Source organism: Mobula birostris, chromosome 11, assembly GCF_030028105.1.
Source record: "Mobula birostris isolate sMobBir1 chromosome 11, sMobBir1.hap1, whole genome shotgun sequence".
Lineage (NCBI taxonomy): Eukaryota > Metazoa > Chordata > Chondrichthyes > Myliobatiformes > Myliobatidae > Mobula > Mobula birostris.
The window spans coordinates 29368254-29382276 of record NC_092380.1 but is presented as its reverse complement, the minus strand read 5'-3'; the positions used below and the strand labels follow the sequence as shown (position 1 = coordinate 29382276).

Genomic DNA, 14023 nt, shown 5'->3' with positions numbered 1-14023 from the left:
ATATACGTACAGGACGACAATGTCTGTGTAGACATGTCTCCTTCTGCAATCAAGATGTAAGAGAGAAACTCCAAGAGGAGCCACACTCTCAGTCAAGGTCATCTTCCAATACAGGGTTGGCACCATAGAACAAGGTGAGACGTGTTCATGCTCCTTATTCCAAAGGGTTCACAGGGGAGCTCTGTAATCTACAGCCTGAAGGAAGAGGGTGACTCAGTAAGTCTCATTTTACTTAAGCCAATAAAAAGAAGTGAGGTTGAAGCAGACCAGCCATTGTGGGAGTGGGCAGTGTTAGAGTGGAGGACTGAGGCTTTAAGAGTGGAGGCAGAAGTGAGTATCAGGTAAGAACAGGTAAAGATTTTTCATTATATACAGTACTAGTTTGTATAGCTAAAACAATACAAATTACAACTGATTAAATAAAGCAGGGATGCAGGAACAGGTGATATGTTGTAGCTATGTGATGTGGGAGCTGGTGGACACCATTGTGGTTCCTGGTGATATTGTAACTGTATGATGTGGTAGCTGGTGAACCCCATTGTGGTTCCTCATGATGTGTTGTAGCTGTATGATGTGGGAGCTGGTGGACACCATAGTACTTCCTGGTGACTACATCTGCAGCAAGTGTTGGTTGTTTAAGGAACTCAGGCTCAGAGTTGATGACCTGGAATCTGAGAAAATTCTCCACCGCGAAGATCGAGAGTCCTGAAGACTGTGTTTTCTGCCTGGTGCCTGTATCTCATCTGACCTGCAGAGGAATTTGGAGTGGGAAGGGAAAGATACAGCAGTCACGGTTCATGTGTGTACCAATGATGTAGGAAGAACAAGGAAAGAGGTTCTGCTGAGGGAATTTGAGCAGCTGGAGGGGAAAGTATAATATAGATTCCCTGGATTGTTACCTGAGCCATGTGCAAATTGGCACAGGAGTAATAAGATCAGAGAGCTAAATGCATGGCTCAAGGATTGGTGTGGAAGAAATGGATTCAAATTTGTGGGACATAGGCTCCTGTATTGGGGAAGGAGGGAGCTCTTCCGATGGGATGGGCTCCACCACAACCATGCTGGGACCAGGGTCCCGATGAGTTGTATAACTAGGGCTGTGGTTACAGCTTTAATCTAAATAGTTAGAGGGTGGAATTGGGCTTAACAGTTTGGAAAAGTGAGGGTAAAGTAAAATGACAGCAGAGTGCAGGAGAGGTTACAGAAGTTTACAGAATAAAGAAAAAGACAAAATGTTTAAAAAGTATTTAACATGGAGACGCAATTGAAAAGGGCACTGAATACAGTACTGAAGGAGTTGCATTTGAAGGTACTCAGTTTGTGGAATAAGGTAGATGATCAAGAGTGGATATTGGACTGCTGGCAAATGAAAATGATGCTGGAGACTAGCAATGGGGGACATAAAATGGCAGACAAACTGAATAATTATTTTGTGTCACTCTTCAGTGTGGAAGGCATCAGCAGTTTAGGAGAAATTGGGGAATGTGAAGGGGCAGAAGTGAGTGTAGTCACTATTACTAGGGAAAAGGTGCTTGGGAAACTGAAAGGTCTGTCGGTAAGTAAGTCACCTGGACCAGGTGGTCTACACCCCAGGATTCTGAAAGAGGTAGCTCTGAAGAATGCGGAGGCATTATTAGTGATCTTTGAAGAATCACTAGAGCCTGAAAGGTTTCCAACGGGTTGGAAAATCAGAAATGCCACTAAACTTTGCACATCAATACTTATGTCATTCTAAAGATGCGCAGTAGAGAGCATCCTGACAAGCTGCATGACTGCTAGGCATGGAAACTGCACTGCGATAGGGAGGATAACTCTATAATGAGTAGTAAACACTGCCCAATGCGTCAACAGCAACAGATTACCTGCCATCAAAGACATAGAGTATATACAGAAAGGAGCCCAGCAAGGGCCAGTAACATCATGAAGGGTCCCACCCACCTTGCTCATGGACTGTTTGTCCTACTAGCATCAGGGGGGAGGCTATGTACAGTAGCACCCACGCCAGGACCACCAGACCAGTTACTTTCCCCAAGCAGTAAGTCTGATCAGCACCTCCACACACTAACTCCACCACTATTCTATTATTTCCCATCAGTCACTTTATGGACATACAGTCAATGTATACAGTAGGTTATCTTATGGATTGGTATTAATTGTATGTTTTTATTATTATTGTGTTCTTTATCTTTTGTGTTTTGCATCAGATCCAAACACAATTATTTTATTTTCCTTACATTTGTGTACAGGAGATGACAATAAACAATCTTAAACTCTAAGCAGCACACACAAAATGCTAGAAGACTCAGCAGGTCAGGTAGCATCTGTGGAAGTGAATACAAGAAAAGGGGAGCGCGAGGAATTTTTATTACCAGGAGAAATAAGTATTCATGCCTTCAGTTTGGAGTCCACCCAGATGGAATATTAAGTGTTGTTCCTCCACCCTTATAGTGTAAAAAAATGTTTTTCCTTCCCCCTTCCCTCACCTTCTATTCCCCACTCTGGCCTCTTGCCTCTTTCTCACCTGCCTGTCACCTCTCCCTGGTGCCTCTCCTTCCTTTCTCCTATGGCCCACTCTGCTCTCCTATCAGACACCTTCCCCTCCGGGCCTTTACCTTTCCCACCCACCTGGTTTCACCAATCACCTTTCAGCTAGTCCTACTTCCCCTCCCCCCACATTTTTATTCAGATGTCTTTCCCCTTCCTTTCTAGTCCTGATGAAGGGTCTAGGCCTGAAACGTTAACTATTTATTAATTTCCACAGATGCTGCCTGACCTGCTTAGTTCCTCCAGCATGTTTTTGTGTGTTGTCTTGGATTTCTAGCATCTGCAGAATTACTTGTGTTTAAACTCTCTAAGAAGGGAGGAAGGCGAACAACAGAAAATTATAAGCCACTTATTCTGCCTTTAATGGTTGGGAAGATGTTGGAGTCCATTATTAAAGATGAGGTTCCAGGCTACTTGGAGACGTGTGATAAAATAGGCTGAAATCACCATGGTTTCCTTATGGAGAAATCTTGCCTCACAAATCTGTTGTAATTCTTTGAGGAACTAGCAGGCAGGATAGATAAAGGAGAGTCAGTGGATGTTGTTTACTTGGATTTTCAGAAGGCCTTTGACGAGGTGCCACACACGAGGCTGCTGAACATGATCAGAGTCCATGGTATTACAGAAAGATACTAGTCTATTAGAAGTTTGCATGACTCGCAGAAGACAAAGAGTTGTATAAAGGGGGCCTTTGCTGGTTGGCTGCTGGTGACTCGTGATGTTGGGGCTGCTTCTGAAACCCCTCTGGTTTCCTTGACTGCATAAGTCTCAGGAATACACACTCCAGTCTCATCAAACTCATCAGATTCAGACAACTCTCGCACCCCAAACCCTGGTTTGTGTGGATGTTGTGTAATTTGCTACCCTGTTACAACTTAGTGCTACAAAATAACAGATAGCACATGGCATACAATTAAAGGAACTATATTTATGAATCTTAGTTAAAGAGTTAGTAAAGAAAAAACAAAAAGGGTCCATCATAATTAAACAGTCAAATATGCACCAGTTGGACCTCAACTCTTCCAAAAGTCATATTCACCAATTGACTGCGACACTTTGCTCCATCGAATCACGGTCCCCCACCAGGTTGAATCCTATGACCGGTTCTCTCCAGCGTCTTCCCTCTTCCTCTCCCGCTGAACAAACAACCCAGCTTACATTCCAAAGCACCCGTTATCTCTAAACACTGCTTCCACAGAAAGGCCATTACGTTAGCAGTGAGTCTTTTCGCAGGGTGTTACAATTCTTTTTATGTTATATGTCAAAGATCTGGATGATGAAATTAGACCAATAGACAGAGCAGCAGAATAAGGCTATTCAGCCCATCACTTCTGCACTGCTATTCCATCATGGCTGATTTATCATCCCTCTTAACCCCATTCTCTTGCCATCTCCCCGTAACCTTTGACAGCCTTACTAATCAAAAAACCTGCTTTAAACCTACCAAATGACTTGGGCTCTGACTTCTGTTGGACCAGATGCAGGACAGGGCTGGGCTGGATCACACTCAGCTGTAGAAGAGATCCCGTGACCACTCACAGGAGAGACAAGAGATGTGGAACGGGCAAGAAATCCCGGGGTGCTGTGCCATAAATGGAACAGCGGAGAGATTGTAAATGAGTGTGGGTAGTGGTTGGGAAAGAGGGTGCACACAGGTGGGAACTTTCTCCAGCAGCATTTGGCTGAACTGAAGGGTGAGGGAAGGGTTAAACTGGTGCGTGGAAATGAGCTGGGATGGCTGAAAGTTTACTTGGAACTGTTGGAGACAGGATGGGGGATTTGGGGATCAAGGATCTCCTTTATTCATCTTTCATCTTGCTTTCCCAACCACAGAGCCTGTGTCCGGAGCAAACATCAAGTTCCAGTGCATCCCTGGGATCAGTGACGTCACCCTAACCTGCTCTGTGACCTCAGGCGACTCCCCCACATTCAGGTGGTGGAGAGAAGAAGCAGCTGTGGGAGACAACAGCAACTATCGCGCTTGGAAGCACGGAGAGACAGTAGAGGTTCATTACACAGCAGAGGTTAAAGATGTTGTGTACACGTGTGAGGCCTGGAATGATGTCAGTAAGGACACAGCACGGATCCCACTGCAGGATGTCTGTAAACGCGACACACCGCGTGAGTGTTCGAGGAAGCAATCTAACTCAGAGAGTGTGGGGGTTTCCATGCCCCAAGAGAGTGTGAGGGGTCACTGTAGACAGCTTCAGCTTGTACCATCCCTGTGCTCTGTGTTCAATTTTAGTATTCAGTGTATGCAGTAGAGAGACAACAAGAGTCACCAGTCAGTGTACAGATCACTCCCTGAGAAAGAGGGACAAGAGACCCCGGTCAGTGTACAGATCTCCCCCTGAGAGAGGGGAACAGACAGACACCGGTCGGTGTACAGATCTCCCACTGAGAGAGAGGAACTGAGAGACACTGGTCAGTGTACAGATCATCCCTGAGAGAGACTGAGAGACACTGGTCAGTGTACAGATCATCCCTGAGAGAGAGGGAGAAGAGACACTAGTCAGTGTTGCAGATTTTCCCCTGAGTGAGAGAGGGAAAAACACACTGGTCAAGTGTGCAGGTCTTCCCCTGAGAGAGAGGAACTGAGAATATAGAACATAGAACAGTACAGCACAGGAAAAGGCCCTTCACTCACAGTGTTGTGCCAAACCAACTAAAAAGCAAATCAAAAACACCCATCAACTAATCCTTCCTACCTACACAATGTCCATATCCCTCAATCTTCCTCACATCCACGTGTCTCATCTAAATGTCTCTTAAAACCCGCTAATATATTTACCTCTACCACCACTCCAATCATCCGCCACTCTCGGAGTAAAAATCTTAGCCCTCACATCCCCTTTGAACCTACCCCCTCATCTTCGATGCATGCTCCCTGGTATTAGGCATTTCTGCCCGAGGAAACAGATACTCCTGGTATGCTCCATCTATGCCTCTTATCATCTTGTACACCTCGATCTGATCTCCCCTCAGCGTCTGCCACTCCAAGGAAAACAACCCAAGTTTGTCCAGCCTCTCATGATAGCACATGCCCTCTAAACCAGGCAGCATCCTGGTAAAATTTCTTCAGCTCCCTCTCCAAAGCCTCAACTTCCTTCCTCTAGTGGGGCGACCACAACTGTATGCAATATGTCTCACCAGAGTTTTATAAATGTAACTCTCAGTTCCGTTAGCGGCTTAATATAGTGGATGATAGCCCCCGGCCCGGCCAAACTTAAGAAATCTCATTTGGGTGTATCCTGCGTGGTGTGTCCCCGTTGCAAGTCAGTACCACGAAATAACAAACAGTACACAATGTGTGGTTAAACGACTGAGCTTTATAATTCTTAATTTGACTATATGGTTGGTAAAGAAAACAAAAAAAGAAAAAGGGCCCATTCTCACGAAACAGTCTAATGGGCAATGTTGGAGCTCACTGATAAGCCGTTCGTCCACCATTGACCTCTTCCGATTGTCGCTGACCTTCGGACCCTCGCTCCAAGTCTACCAACTTTCTCCATTCGTGTCTTCTCTCCTCATCTCTCCCTGGCTAAAAGACCGCAAGTTCCTGGCTCCCAGACACACAAGAAAGAACAACATCCCACTCATTGGCTAGCATGCCCCGTTATCTCCAGTCATAACCCAAACATTGCTGCTACAGAGAAACCATTACCTCAGCAGTGGAACATTACAGAGAAGCCATTACATTAGCAGTGAAACCTTACAGCGCGTTATGTAAAGATGCAACGTAACCTCTTGACTTTTGAACTCATTGCCGCGACTACTAAAAGCAAGTATTCCATAAGCGTTCTTCACCACCCTATTGACCTGTCTAGCCATTTTAAAGGAGCTATGAACTTGGACCCCAAGATCTCTCTGCTCAGAAAAACTGTTAAGGGTCTTGCTATTAACAGTGTACGATCTTCTTACATTTGTCCTAGCAAGGAGCAATATCTCACGTTTATCTGGGTTAAAACTGCTCAGTGTACAGCTATCCCCCTGAGAGAGAAGGACTGAGAGACACTGGTCAGTGTACAGATCTCCCCGAGAGAACGCGGCTGGAAACACTGGTCAGTGTATAGACCTCCCCCTGAGAGAGAGGGGCTGAGAGACACCAGTCTGTTTACAGATCTCTGCCTAAGAGAGAGGGACTCAGAGACACTGGTATCCTGAACAGAGATGATCACCTGTCAGTGTATAAGTATGCCTCCATAGACGGGGAGTAGAGACTGCGGTCTTTGTCTGGATATTGCACTGAGACAGAGGGACTGAGTGATACACTTCCTGTACAGCAACTGTGGGACGTTAGTCTTTGAACAGATATCCCTTGGGAGGAAGATCCCAGACAGTTATTTGGAATGAGCTGCCAGAAACGGTGGTTGAGGCAGTCACATTCGCAAATTTAAAAGCCATGTACATAAGTCGATGGATAGGAGAGATTCAGAGGGCTGTGGTTCAAACAAAGGCAGATGGAATCCCTGAGCGCTCACTGGGCAACATATTTGCCATGGATGAGATGGGTTGAAGGGCCTTTTTCCATGCTGTATGACTCTATAACTCCATAACCCCTGTGTCAGTGCACTGGATGACCCCTCCTCCCCTCCAAATCCCCCGTTCCCACTCCCGTCCGGTTTGTGCTCCCACATTGTTCCAGTGAAACCCACCGTAACCTCAGGGAGCAGCACCTTCGCCCGCTTCATATGCTGAACAATAACACCAGGTCAGGTCAGGCCACGCCCCTGGGCCGAGGAACAGAGGTCACGGCTCAGGTCACAGACCCTTTGCTATCCTCTGTTTTAAACTCGGGTTTCCAGTATCTGCAGTTACTTTATCTTCATGTCCGTTAGCACTAACCTTGTTGTCGTGCTCCTGTGTGGGACCTGATTGAAAACCTTCTGAGAATCCAGATCTATCACATTGATTGGTCTACTTCTAGATACAGATTCACAAGGCTCAGAAACGACCTTTCCAGCCCATCGTGTCCAAACCAGCCTCTTTGCCCGCCCACACTAACCCCACTTGCCCACATTAGGTTCCCCTCTCCCGTAAGCTGCCTGTTTCAGAGTGTGTCCAAATGGCTCTGAAACACCGTGATTGTATCTGATCCCAGCACCTCCTCTGGCAAGACCTTCCAGATATCAACTACTGTCTTGGAAAGAGCTTAACCTTCAAATCACCATTAAAACTCCTTTCTCTCAACTCCAACTTACCTACTGTTATGATGCCTTAACCATGGGAAGACAATTCTCTCTCCCCAATCTAATTATGAACTTATACAGTTATATCCTTCTACCTATCAGGTACCCCTCAGCTTTCTTCACTCCAGGGAAAATGAGCCCAGCCTATCCCATCTCTCCCCATAACTAAAGCCTCCAGTCCAGGCCACATACTGGTGAATCTCTTCCGCACTCTCTCCAATGTAACACCCTCCTTTTTTTTCAATCTTTTTATTAAGTTTCAAAATTAAACATAACAATAATAGTAATGATACATAGAGATTGGCATTACAATAAAAACAGTTAACATGTACAAGCACAAATTCCAAGTAGCAAATATAGTTGAGCCTCCCAATCTCATAGTAATTGACCATGAAAAAGATATTTTATAAAGAGAGAAAAATAAAACTCTCTAAACTAAAAAGAAACTAAACTAAAAAAAAGAACAAAGAAAGCTTGGCCTGTCATATTACCTCGGCGAAAATTATTTGTAGTTAACTTCGCTCCTCAATACATGAACAAAAAAATTACTACAAAGGATTCAGAAAGGGTCAACTTACATCATATGAAAATATTGAATAAATGGCCTCCAAGTTTCTTCAAATTTAACCGAAGGATCCATAGTACCACTCCTAATTTTCTCCAAGCTTAGGCACGCTATCGTTTGGGAAAACCATTGAAATGTAGTGGGGGGATTAGAATCTTTCCATTTAAATAAAATAGATTTTCTGGCTATTAATGTAACAAATGCAATTATATGACAAGCTGACAAGGATAAACAACCAGAGTCTATCACTGGTAGTCCAAAAATTGCAGTAGTAGGATGAGGTTGTAAATCAATACGCAGAACTGCTGAGATAATATCAAAAATATCTTTCCAACATTTTTCTAAAAGAGGACAAGACCAGAACATATGTGTCAAGGAAGCTACCTCAGAATTACATCTATCACAAATAGGATTTATATGGCAATAAAAACGAGCTAACTTATCCTTGGACATATGAGTCCTGTGAAACACCTTAAACTGTATCGAGGCGTGTCTGGCACACATTGAAGAAGTATTGACTAATTGAAGAATTTTTTTCCCATTTCTCTGTAGATAAAGGTATTTGAAGTTCTCTTTCCCACTCATACTTAATTTTATCAGATGTACCTAGACTTATTTTCATAATCAGATCATAAATAATTGCTATTAAACTCTTCTGAAAGGGGTTTAAACCTAAAATTTTTTGGTAACTTCAATTTGATGTTCTTATAGTGCGCTCCGTGAAGATTTGTTTAAGTCCTTGATAATTACTTCAATCTCCATTGCAAATCGGTCTGGTACAGTATTTTCCTTTAACGGACTGAAAAGCTTGAGCATGTAGATATTAAGAAAGAGGATGTGCTGGAGCTTTTGGAAAGTATCAAGCTGGATAAGTCACAGGGACCAGACGAGATGTACCTTAGGCTACTGTGGGAGGTGAGGGAGGAGATTACTGAGCCTCTGGCGATAATCTTTGCATCATCAATGGGGATGGGAGAGGTTCTGGAGGATTGGAGGGTCGCGGATGTTGTTCCATTATTCAAGAAAGGGAGTAGAGATAACCTAGGAAATTATAGACCAGTGAGTCTTACTTCAGAGGTTGGTAAATTGATGGAGAAGATACTGAGAGGCAGGACTTATGAACATTTGGAGAGGCATAATGTGATTAGGAATAGTCAGCATGGCTTTGTGCCTTACGAGCCTGATTGAATTTTTTGAGGATGTGACTAAACACATTGATGAAGGTAGAGCAGTAGGTGTAGTGTATATGGATTTTAGCAAGGCATTTGACGAGTTACCCTATGCAAGGCTTATTGAGAAAGTAAGGAGGCATGGGATCCAAGGGGACATTGCTCTGTGGATCCAGAACTGGTTTGCCCACAGAAGGCAAAGAGTGGTTGTAGACGGGTCATATTCTGCATGGAGGCCGGTGACCAGTGGTGTGCCTCAGGGATCTGTTCTGGTACCCCTACTCTTCGTGGTTTTTATAAATGACCTGGATGAAGAAATGTGGGGATGGTTAGTAAATTTGCTGATGACACAAAGATTGGGGGTATTGTGGATAGTGTGGAGGGCTGTCAGAGGTTGCAGCGGGACATCGATAGGATGCAAAACTGGGCTGAGAAGTGGCAGATAGAGGTCAAACCAGATAAGTGTGAGGTGACTCATTTTGGGAGGTCAAATATGATGACAGAACATGGTATTAATGGTAAGACTCTTGGCAGTATGGAGGATCAGAGGGATCTTGGGGTCCGAGTCCATAGGACCCTCAAAGCTGCTGCGCAGGTTGACTCTGTGGTTGGAATGGCATATGGTGCATTGGTCTTCATCAATCGTGGGATTGAGTTTAGGAGCCAAGAAGTAATGTTGCAGATATTGGACCCTGGTCAGATCCCACTTAGAGTACTGTGCTCAGTTCTGGTCACCTCAGTATAGGAAGGATGTGGAAACCATAGAAAGGGTGCAGAGGAGATTTACAAGGATGTTGTCTGGATTGGGGAGCATGCCTTATGAGAATAGGTTGAGTGAACTCGGCCTTTTTTCCTTGGAGTGACGGAGGATGAGAGGTGACCTGATAGAGGTGTATAAGATGATGAGAGGCATTGATCATGTAGATAGTCAGAGGCTTTTTTCCCAGTGCGGGAATGGCTAGCACGAGAGGGCACAGTTTTAAGGTGCTTGGAAGTAGGTACAGAGGAGATGTTAGGGGTAAGTTTTTTTACGCAGAGAGTGGTGAGTGCATGAAATGGTCTGCCGGCGACGGTGGTGGGGGCTGATATGATAGGGTCTTTTAAGAGACTCCTGGACAGGTACATGGAGCTCAGAAAAATAGAGGGCTACGGGTAACCCTAGGTAATTTCTAAGGCAGGAGTCGGCAACCTTTTTGCTTCTGTGGGCCGGATCGCTTATTACTGAGCGGACAGTGGGCCAAATAAATGCCATAAAAAACTTGAAATATGGGAATTATCCATTTAAATACATCTAGTTATGTTTTGCCTCAAATTATTGAATAACGCACGCTAGAAAATCATCTGTGCTTAAGGTTGCCTACCCCTGTTCTAAGGTAAGGACATGTTTGGCACAGATTTGTGGGCCGAAGGGCCTGTATTGTGCCTTAGGTTTTTCTATGCTTTTATGTACCAATGGGACCTCCCTGGATTAGACCTATGGGATATTGTAGGGGCAATGAGGGGGCAGAAGGGAGAGATGTGAGAGGGGCGGTTGGAGAGCATGGAGAGGTATTTGTGGGGTGATCAGAGGGGAGTGCAAGGGAGGGATGGGGATGATTGGAGGGAGATCAGGGTTATTGGAAGGTGGTGAATGAAGGGAAGTGAATTGAGGGGGGATTGGAAAAGAGAGGCGTTGGTTGGGATGGAATGGAAGGAATGTGAGTGTGATTGGAGGGGACAAATACAGTGTTAGGGTGACAAAGCTTTCGCTGGCCTGAGGCGGGATGGAGTGGATCTGTAAATCCATGTCACTGGGAGATTAGGATGGGATTAATCATGGAATGTTTTTCTCCTCCCCGGTGCAGTGCCAAATACAACAACAATGGCAGATAGAATACGAGCACACAAGCCTCAGACAACGATCTTGCTGATCAGAGCCGTACTAATGGTGATCTTCCTGATCTCCGCTGTCTCCATGATTTGCTGGGTCACATGGAGGAACGGAGCTGAACGAAGGTAAATGTCTTCAGGCACTGAAGCAAAGTGGGTCTGACACCCAGTCCGTGAGACTGGTGACTGGGGGACGGAGGGAGGGGGCAGGAGTGGGGTGATATTGAAATTGGGGTTGGACAGAGAGGCTACATAGGGTACAGAAGGACAAAGTTTCAGTACGGACCCCATCACCTCTGCTTTCTGTCCCACAGTTCCAACAGAGATGAACACCGTTTACAGGGATTTGAGTGTACGAGAAAAGATCGCAGTGGCCGGCAGCCTCCTGAGTGGAACGAAAGGGCAATGGCACATTTCTCCAGGGAAAGGAGAAACTGGGGCACTGAACTCATCGATCTGTAGGAGACCCTCACCTCAACAGAAAAACACACAGCTCTGCACATAGTGATCCTGGGGAAATTAACCTGTCAGTCCACTGGGATCAGCCTCAGTTCAACACAGAAACGTACAATCCAACATACAGATACACTGGGGTACACTGTCCCTCACACCCAGTCACTGGGGTACACTGTCCTCTACTCACTCGGGCACTGGGGTACACTGTATCCCACACTCCCAGTCACTGGGGAACACTGTCCCTCACACTCCCAGTCACTGGGGTACACTGTCCCCTACACTCCCAGTCACTGGGGTACACTGTCCCCCACACTCCCAGTCACTGGGGTACACTGTCCCCCACACTCCCAGTCACTGGGGTACACTGTCCCCCACACTCCCAGTCACTGGGGTACACTGTCCCCCACACTCCCAGTCACTGGGGTACACTGTCCCCCACACTCCCAGTCACTGGGGTACACTGTCCCCCACACTCCCAGTCACTGGGGTACACTGTCCCCCACACTCCCAGTCACTGGGGTACACTGTCCCCCACACTCCCAGTCACTGGGGTACACTGTCACTCCTGCACACCAAGTCACTTGTGCTCGTGTACGTTGTTCCCTACACATAAGGTCACAGGGGTATATTCGGTCCATCGCTTTATCTTGTCTCAAAATGAGGGCACCCTGAGGGTGAAGCAGCAACACCTCATATTCCATCTGGGTAGCCCCAAACCAAATGGCATGAATATTGATTTCTCCTTCCAGTCAAAAAATTCCCTCCCTCTCCTTTATTTCCTGACTTGGGCCACTCTCAGAGAGAGGAAGCCAGTGACACTGGTTAGTGAACAGATAGCCCCATGAGGGAGAACAAACAAGAGACGCCAGTCAGTGTCCAGATATCACCCTGAGAGGGTGTAACTGAGAGACACTGGTCAGTGTATCAATTTCCCCCTGAGAGAAAGGGATTGAGAGACACAGGTCACTGTATAGATATCTCCCTGAGAGAAGGACTGAGAGAGAATGGTCATTGTAGAGATATCCCCCTGAAAGACCGAGGGACTGAGAGACACCAGTCAGTGTACAGATCTCCCCTGAGAGCGAGAGACTGAGAGACACCAGTCAGAGTACATGAGACCACATTACTGCTGACCTGACCCCCACCCACCAATATACAGTGTATATATGCACCTATCTATAAATATACATGCTATAAGAGAGATTGTGAGAGAGAGGTTCCTGACTTCTTCTCCCAACAACATGGACATAAAATATTTGTTTAATTTATTTTCTGTTTTATAAGTCCCTAATGTATATTGAACTGTATAGAAGAGAATTTTATCAGTGTACAACTATGTCTCCACAAACAAAACTGAGAATCATTTTCCTGTCGGGATAGTCAGCAAATTGGTAGAATAATAACTGTAACAGGATCAATGAAAGATCAAGTAGAATGTAGATCACAACAAACTGTACACAGTATATATATAAAAGAGGGAGATCTTGATATTTTCTCTGAACAAGGTGGACATCAAATATTAGTGTAATTTCTCCATTATTTTATTAGTTCCCAATGCACCTGAACTGGAGAGGATCTAATACCCTCGTGGGGAGGTTTGCTGGTGCTGCACAGGAGTGTTTAAACTAGAGTTGCAGAGGAATGGGAAGCAGAGTGTCTGAACACATAGTGGAGATTGATGATGTTAGGACCTCAGACAGTCAGGGATCAACAGCTGTATAATGGTGCAATTAATGATCTGACCTTCATATATTTCAATGCAATGCAAGAAGACCATAAAATCATAGAATATGGGAGCAGAATTAAGCCATTTGGCCCATAATCTCTGCAGCGCCATTTCATCATGGCTGATCCATTTCCCTCTGGGCCCTAACTTCCTGCCCTCTCTCCATATCCCCTCATGCCCTGGCTTGTCAAACCTCTGCCTTAATTATATCTAAAGACGACCTCCACAGGTTCATTGTGCTCTGCTTATGGAAATTTTTACTCCTCTCCATTCTAAAAGGACACCATTCTATTCTAAGGCTGTATCCTCTGATTTTAGATTCTCACATCATACGAAACAGCCTCTCCACATTCACACTATTGAGGCCTTTCAACATTTGACATATTTCAATTAGGTCACCCCTCATTCTTCTGAATTCTAGTGAGTACAGGCTCAAACCACTCTTCATATTAGAGGCCTTTCAATCCTGGAATCATTTTCATAAACCTCCTTTGAACTCTCTCCA

At 45.2% G+C, this 14023-nt stretch overlaps 1 protein-coding gene across 1 annotated transcript in view; it reads left to right on the top strand.

Annotated features, from left to right (window-relative positions):
- Positions 1-12028, top strand: part of LOC140204975 (CD48 antigen-like) — a 37926-nt gene extending 25898 nt beyond the window's left edge. The window contains exons 3-5 of the mRNA XM_072272016.1: positions 4378-4665; positions 11312-11462; positions 11651-12028. Coding sequence (XP_072128117.1) covers positions 4378-4665; positions 11312-11462; positions 11651-11798 — 587 coding nt within the window. The 3' untranslated portion in view covers positions 11799-12028. The remainder of the gene's footprint in view (positions 1-4377; positions 4666-11311; positions 11463-11650) is intronic.
- The last annotated feature ends 1995 nt before the right edge of the window (positions 12029-14023 follow it).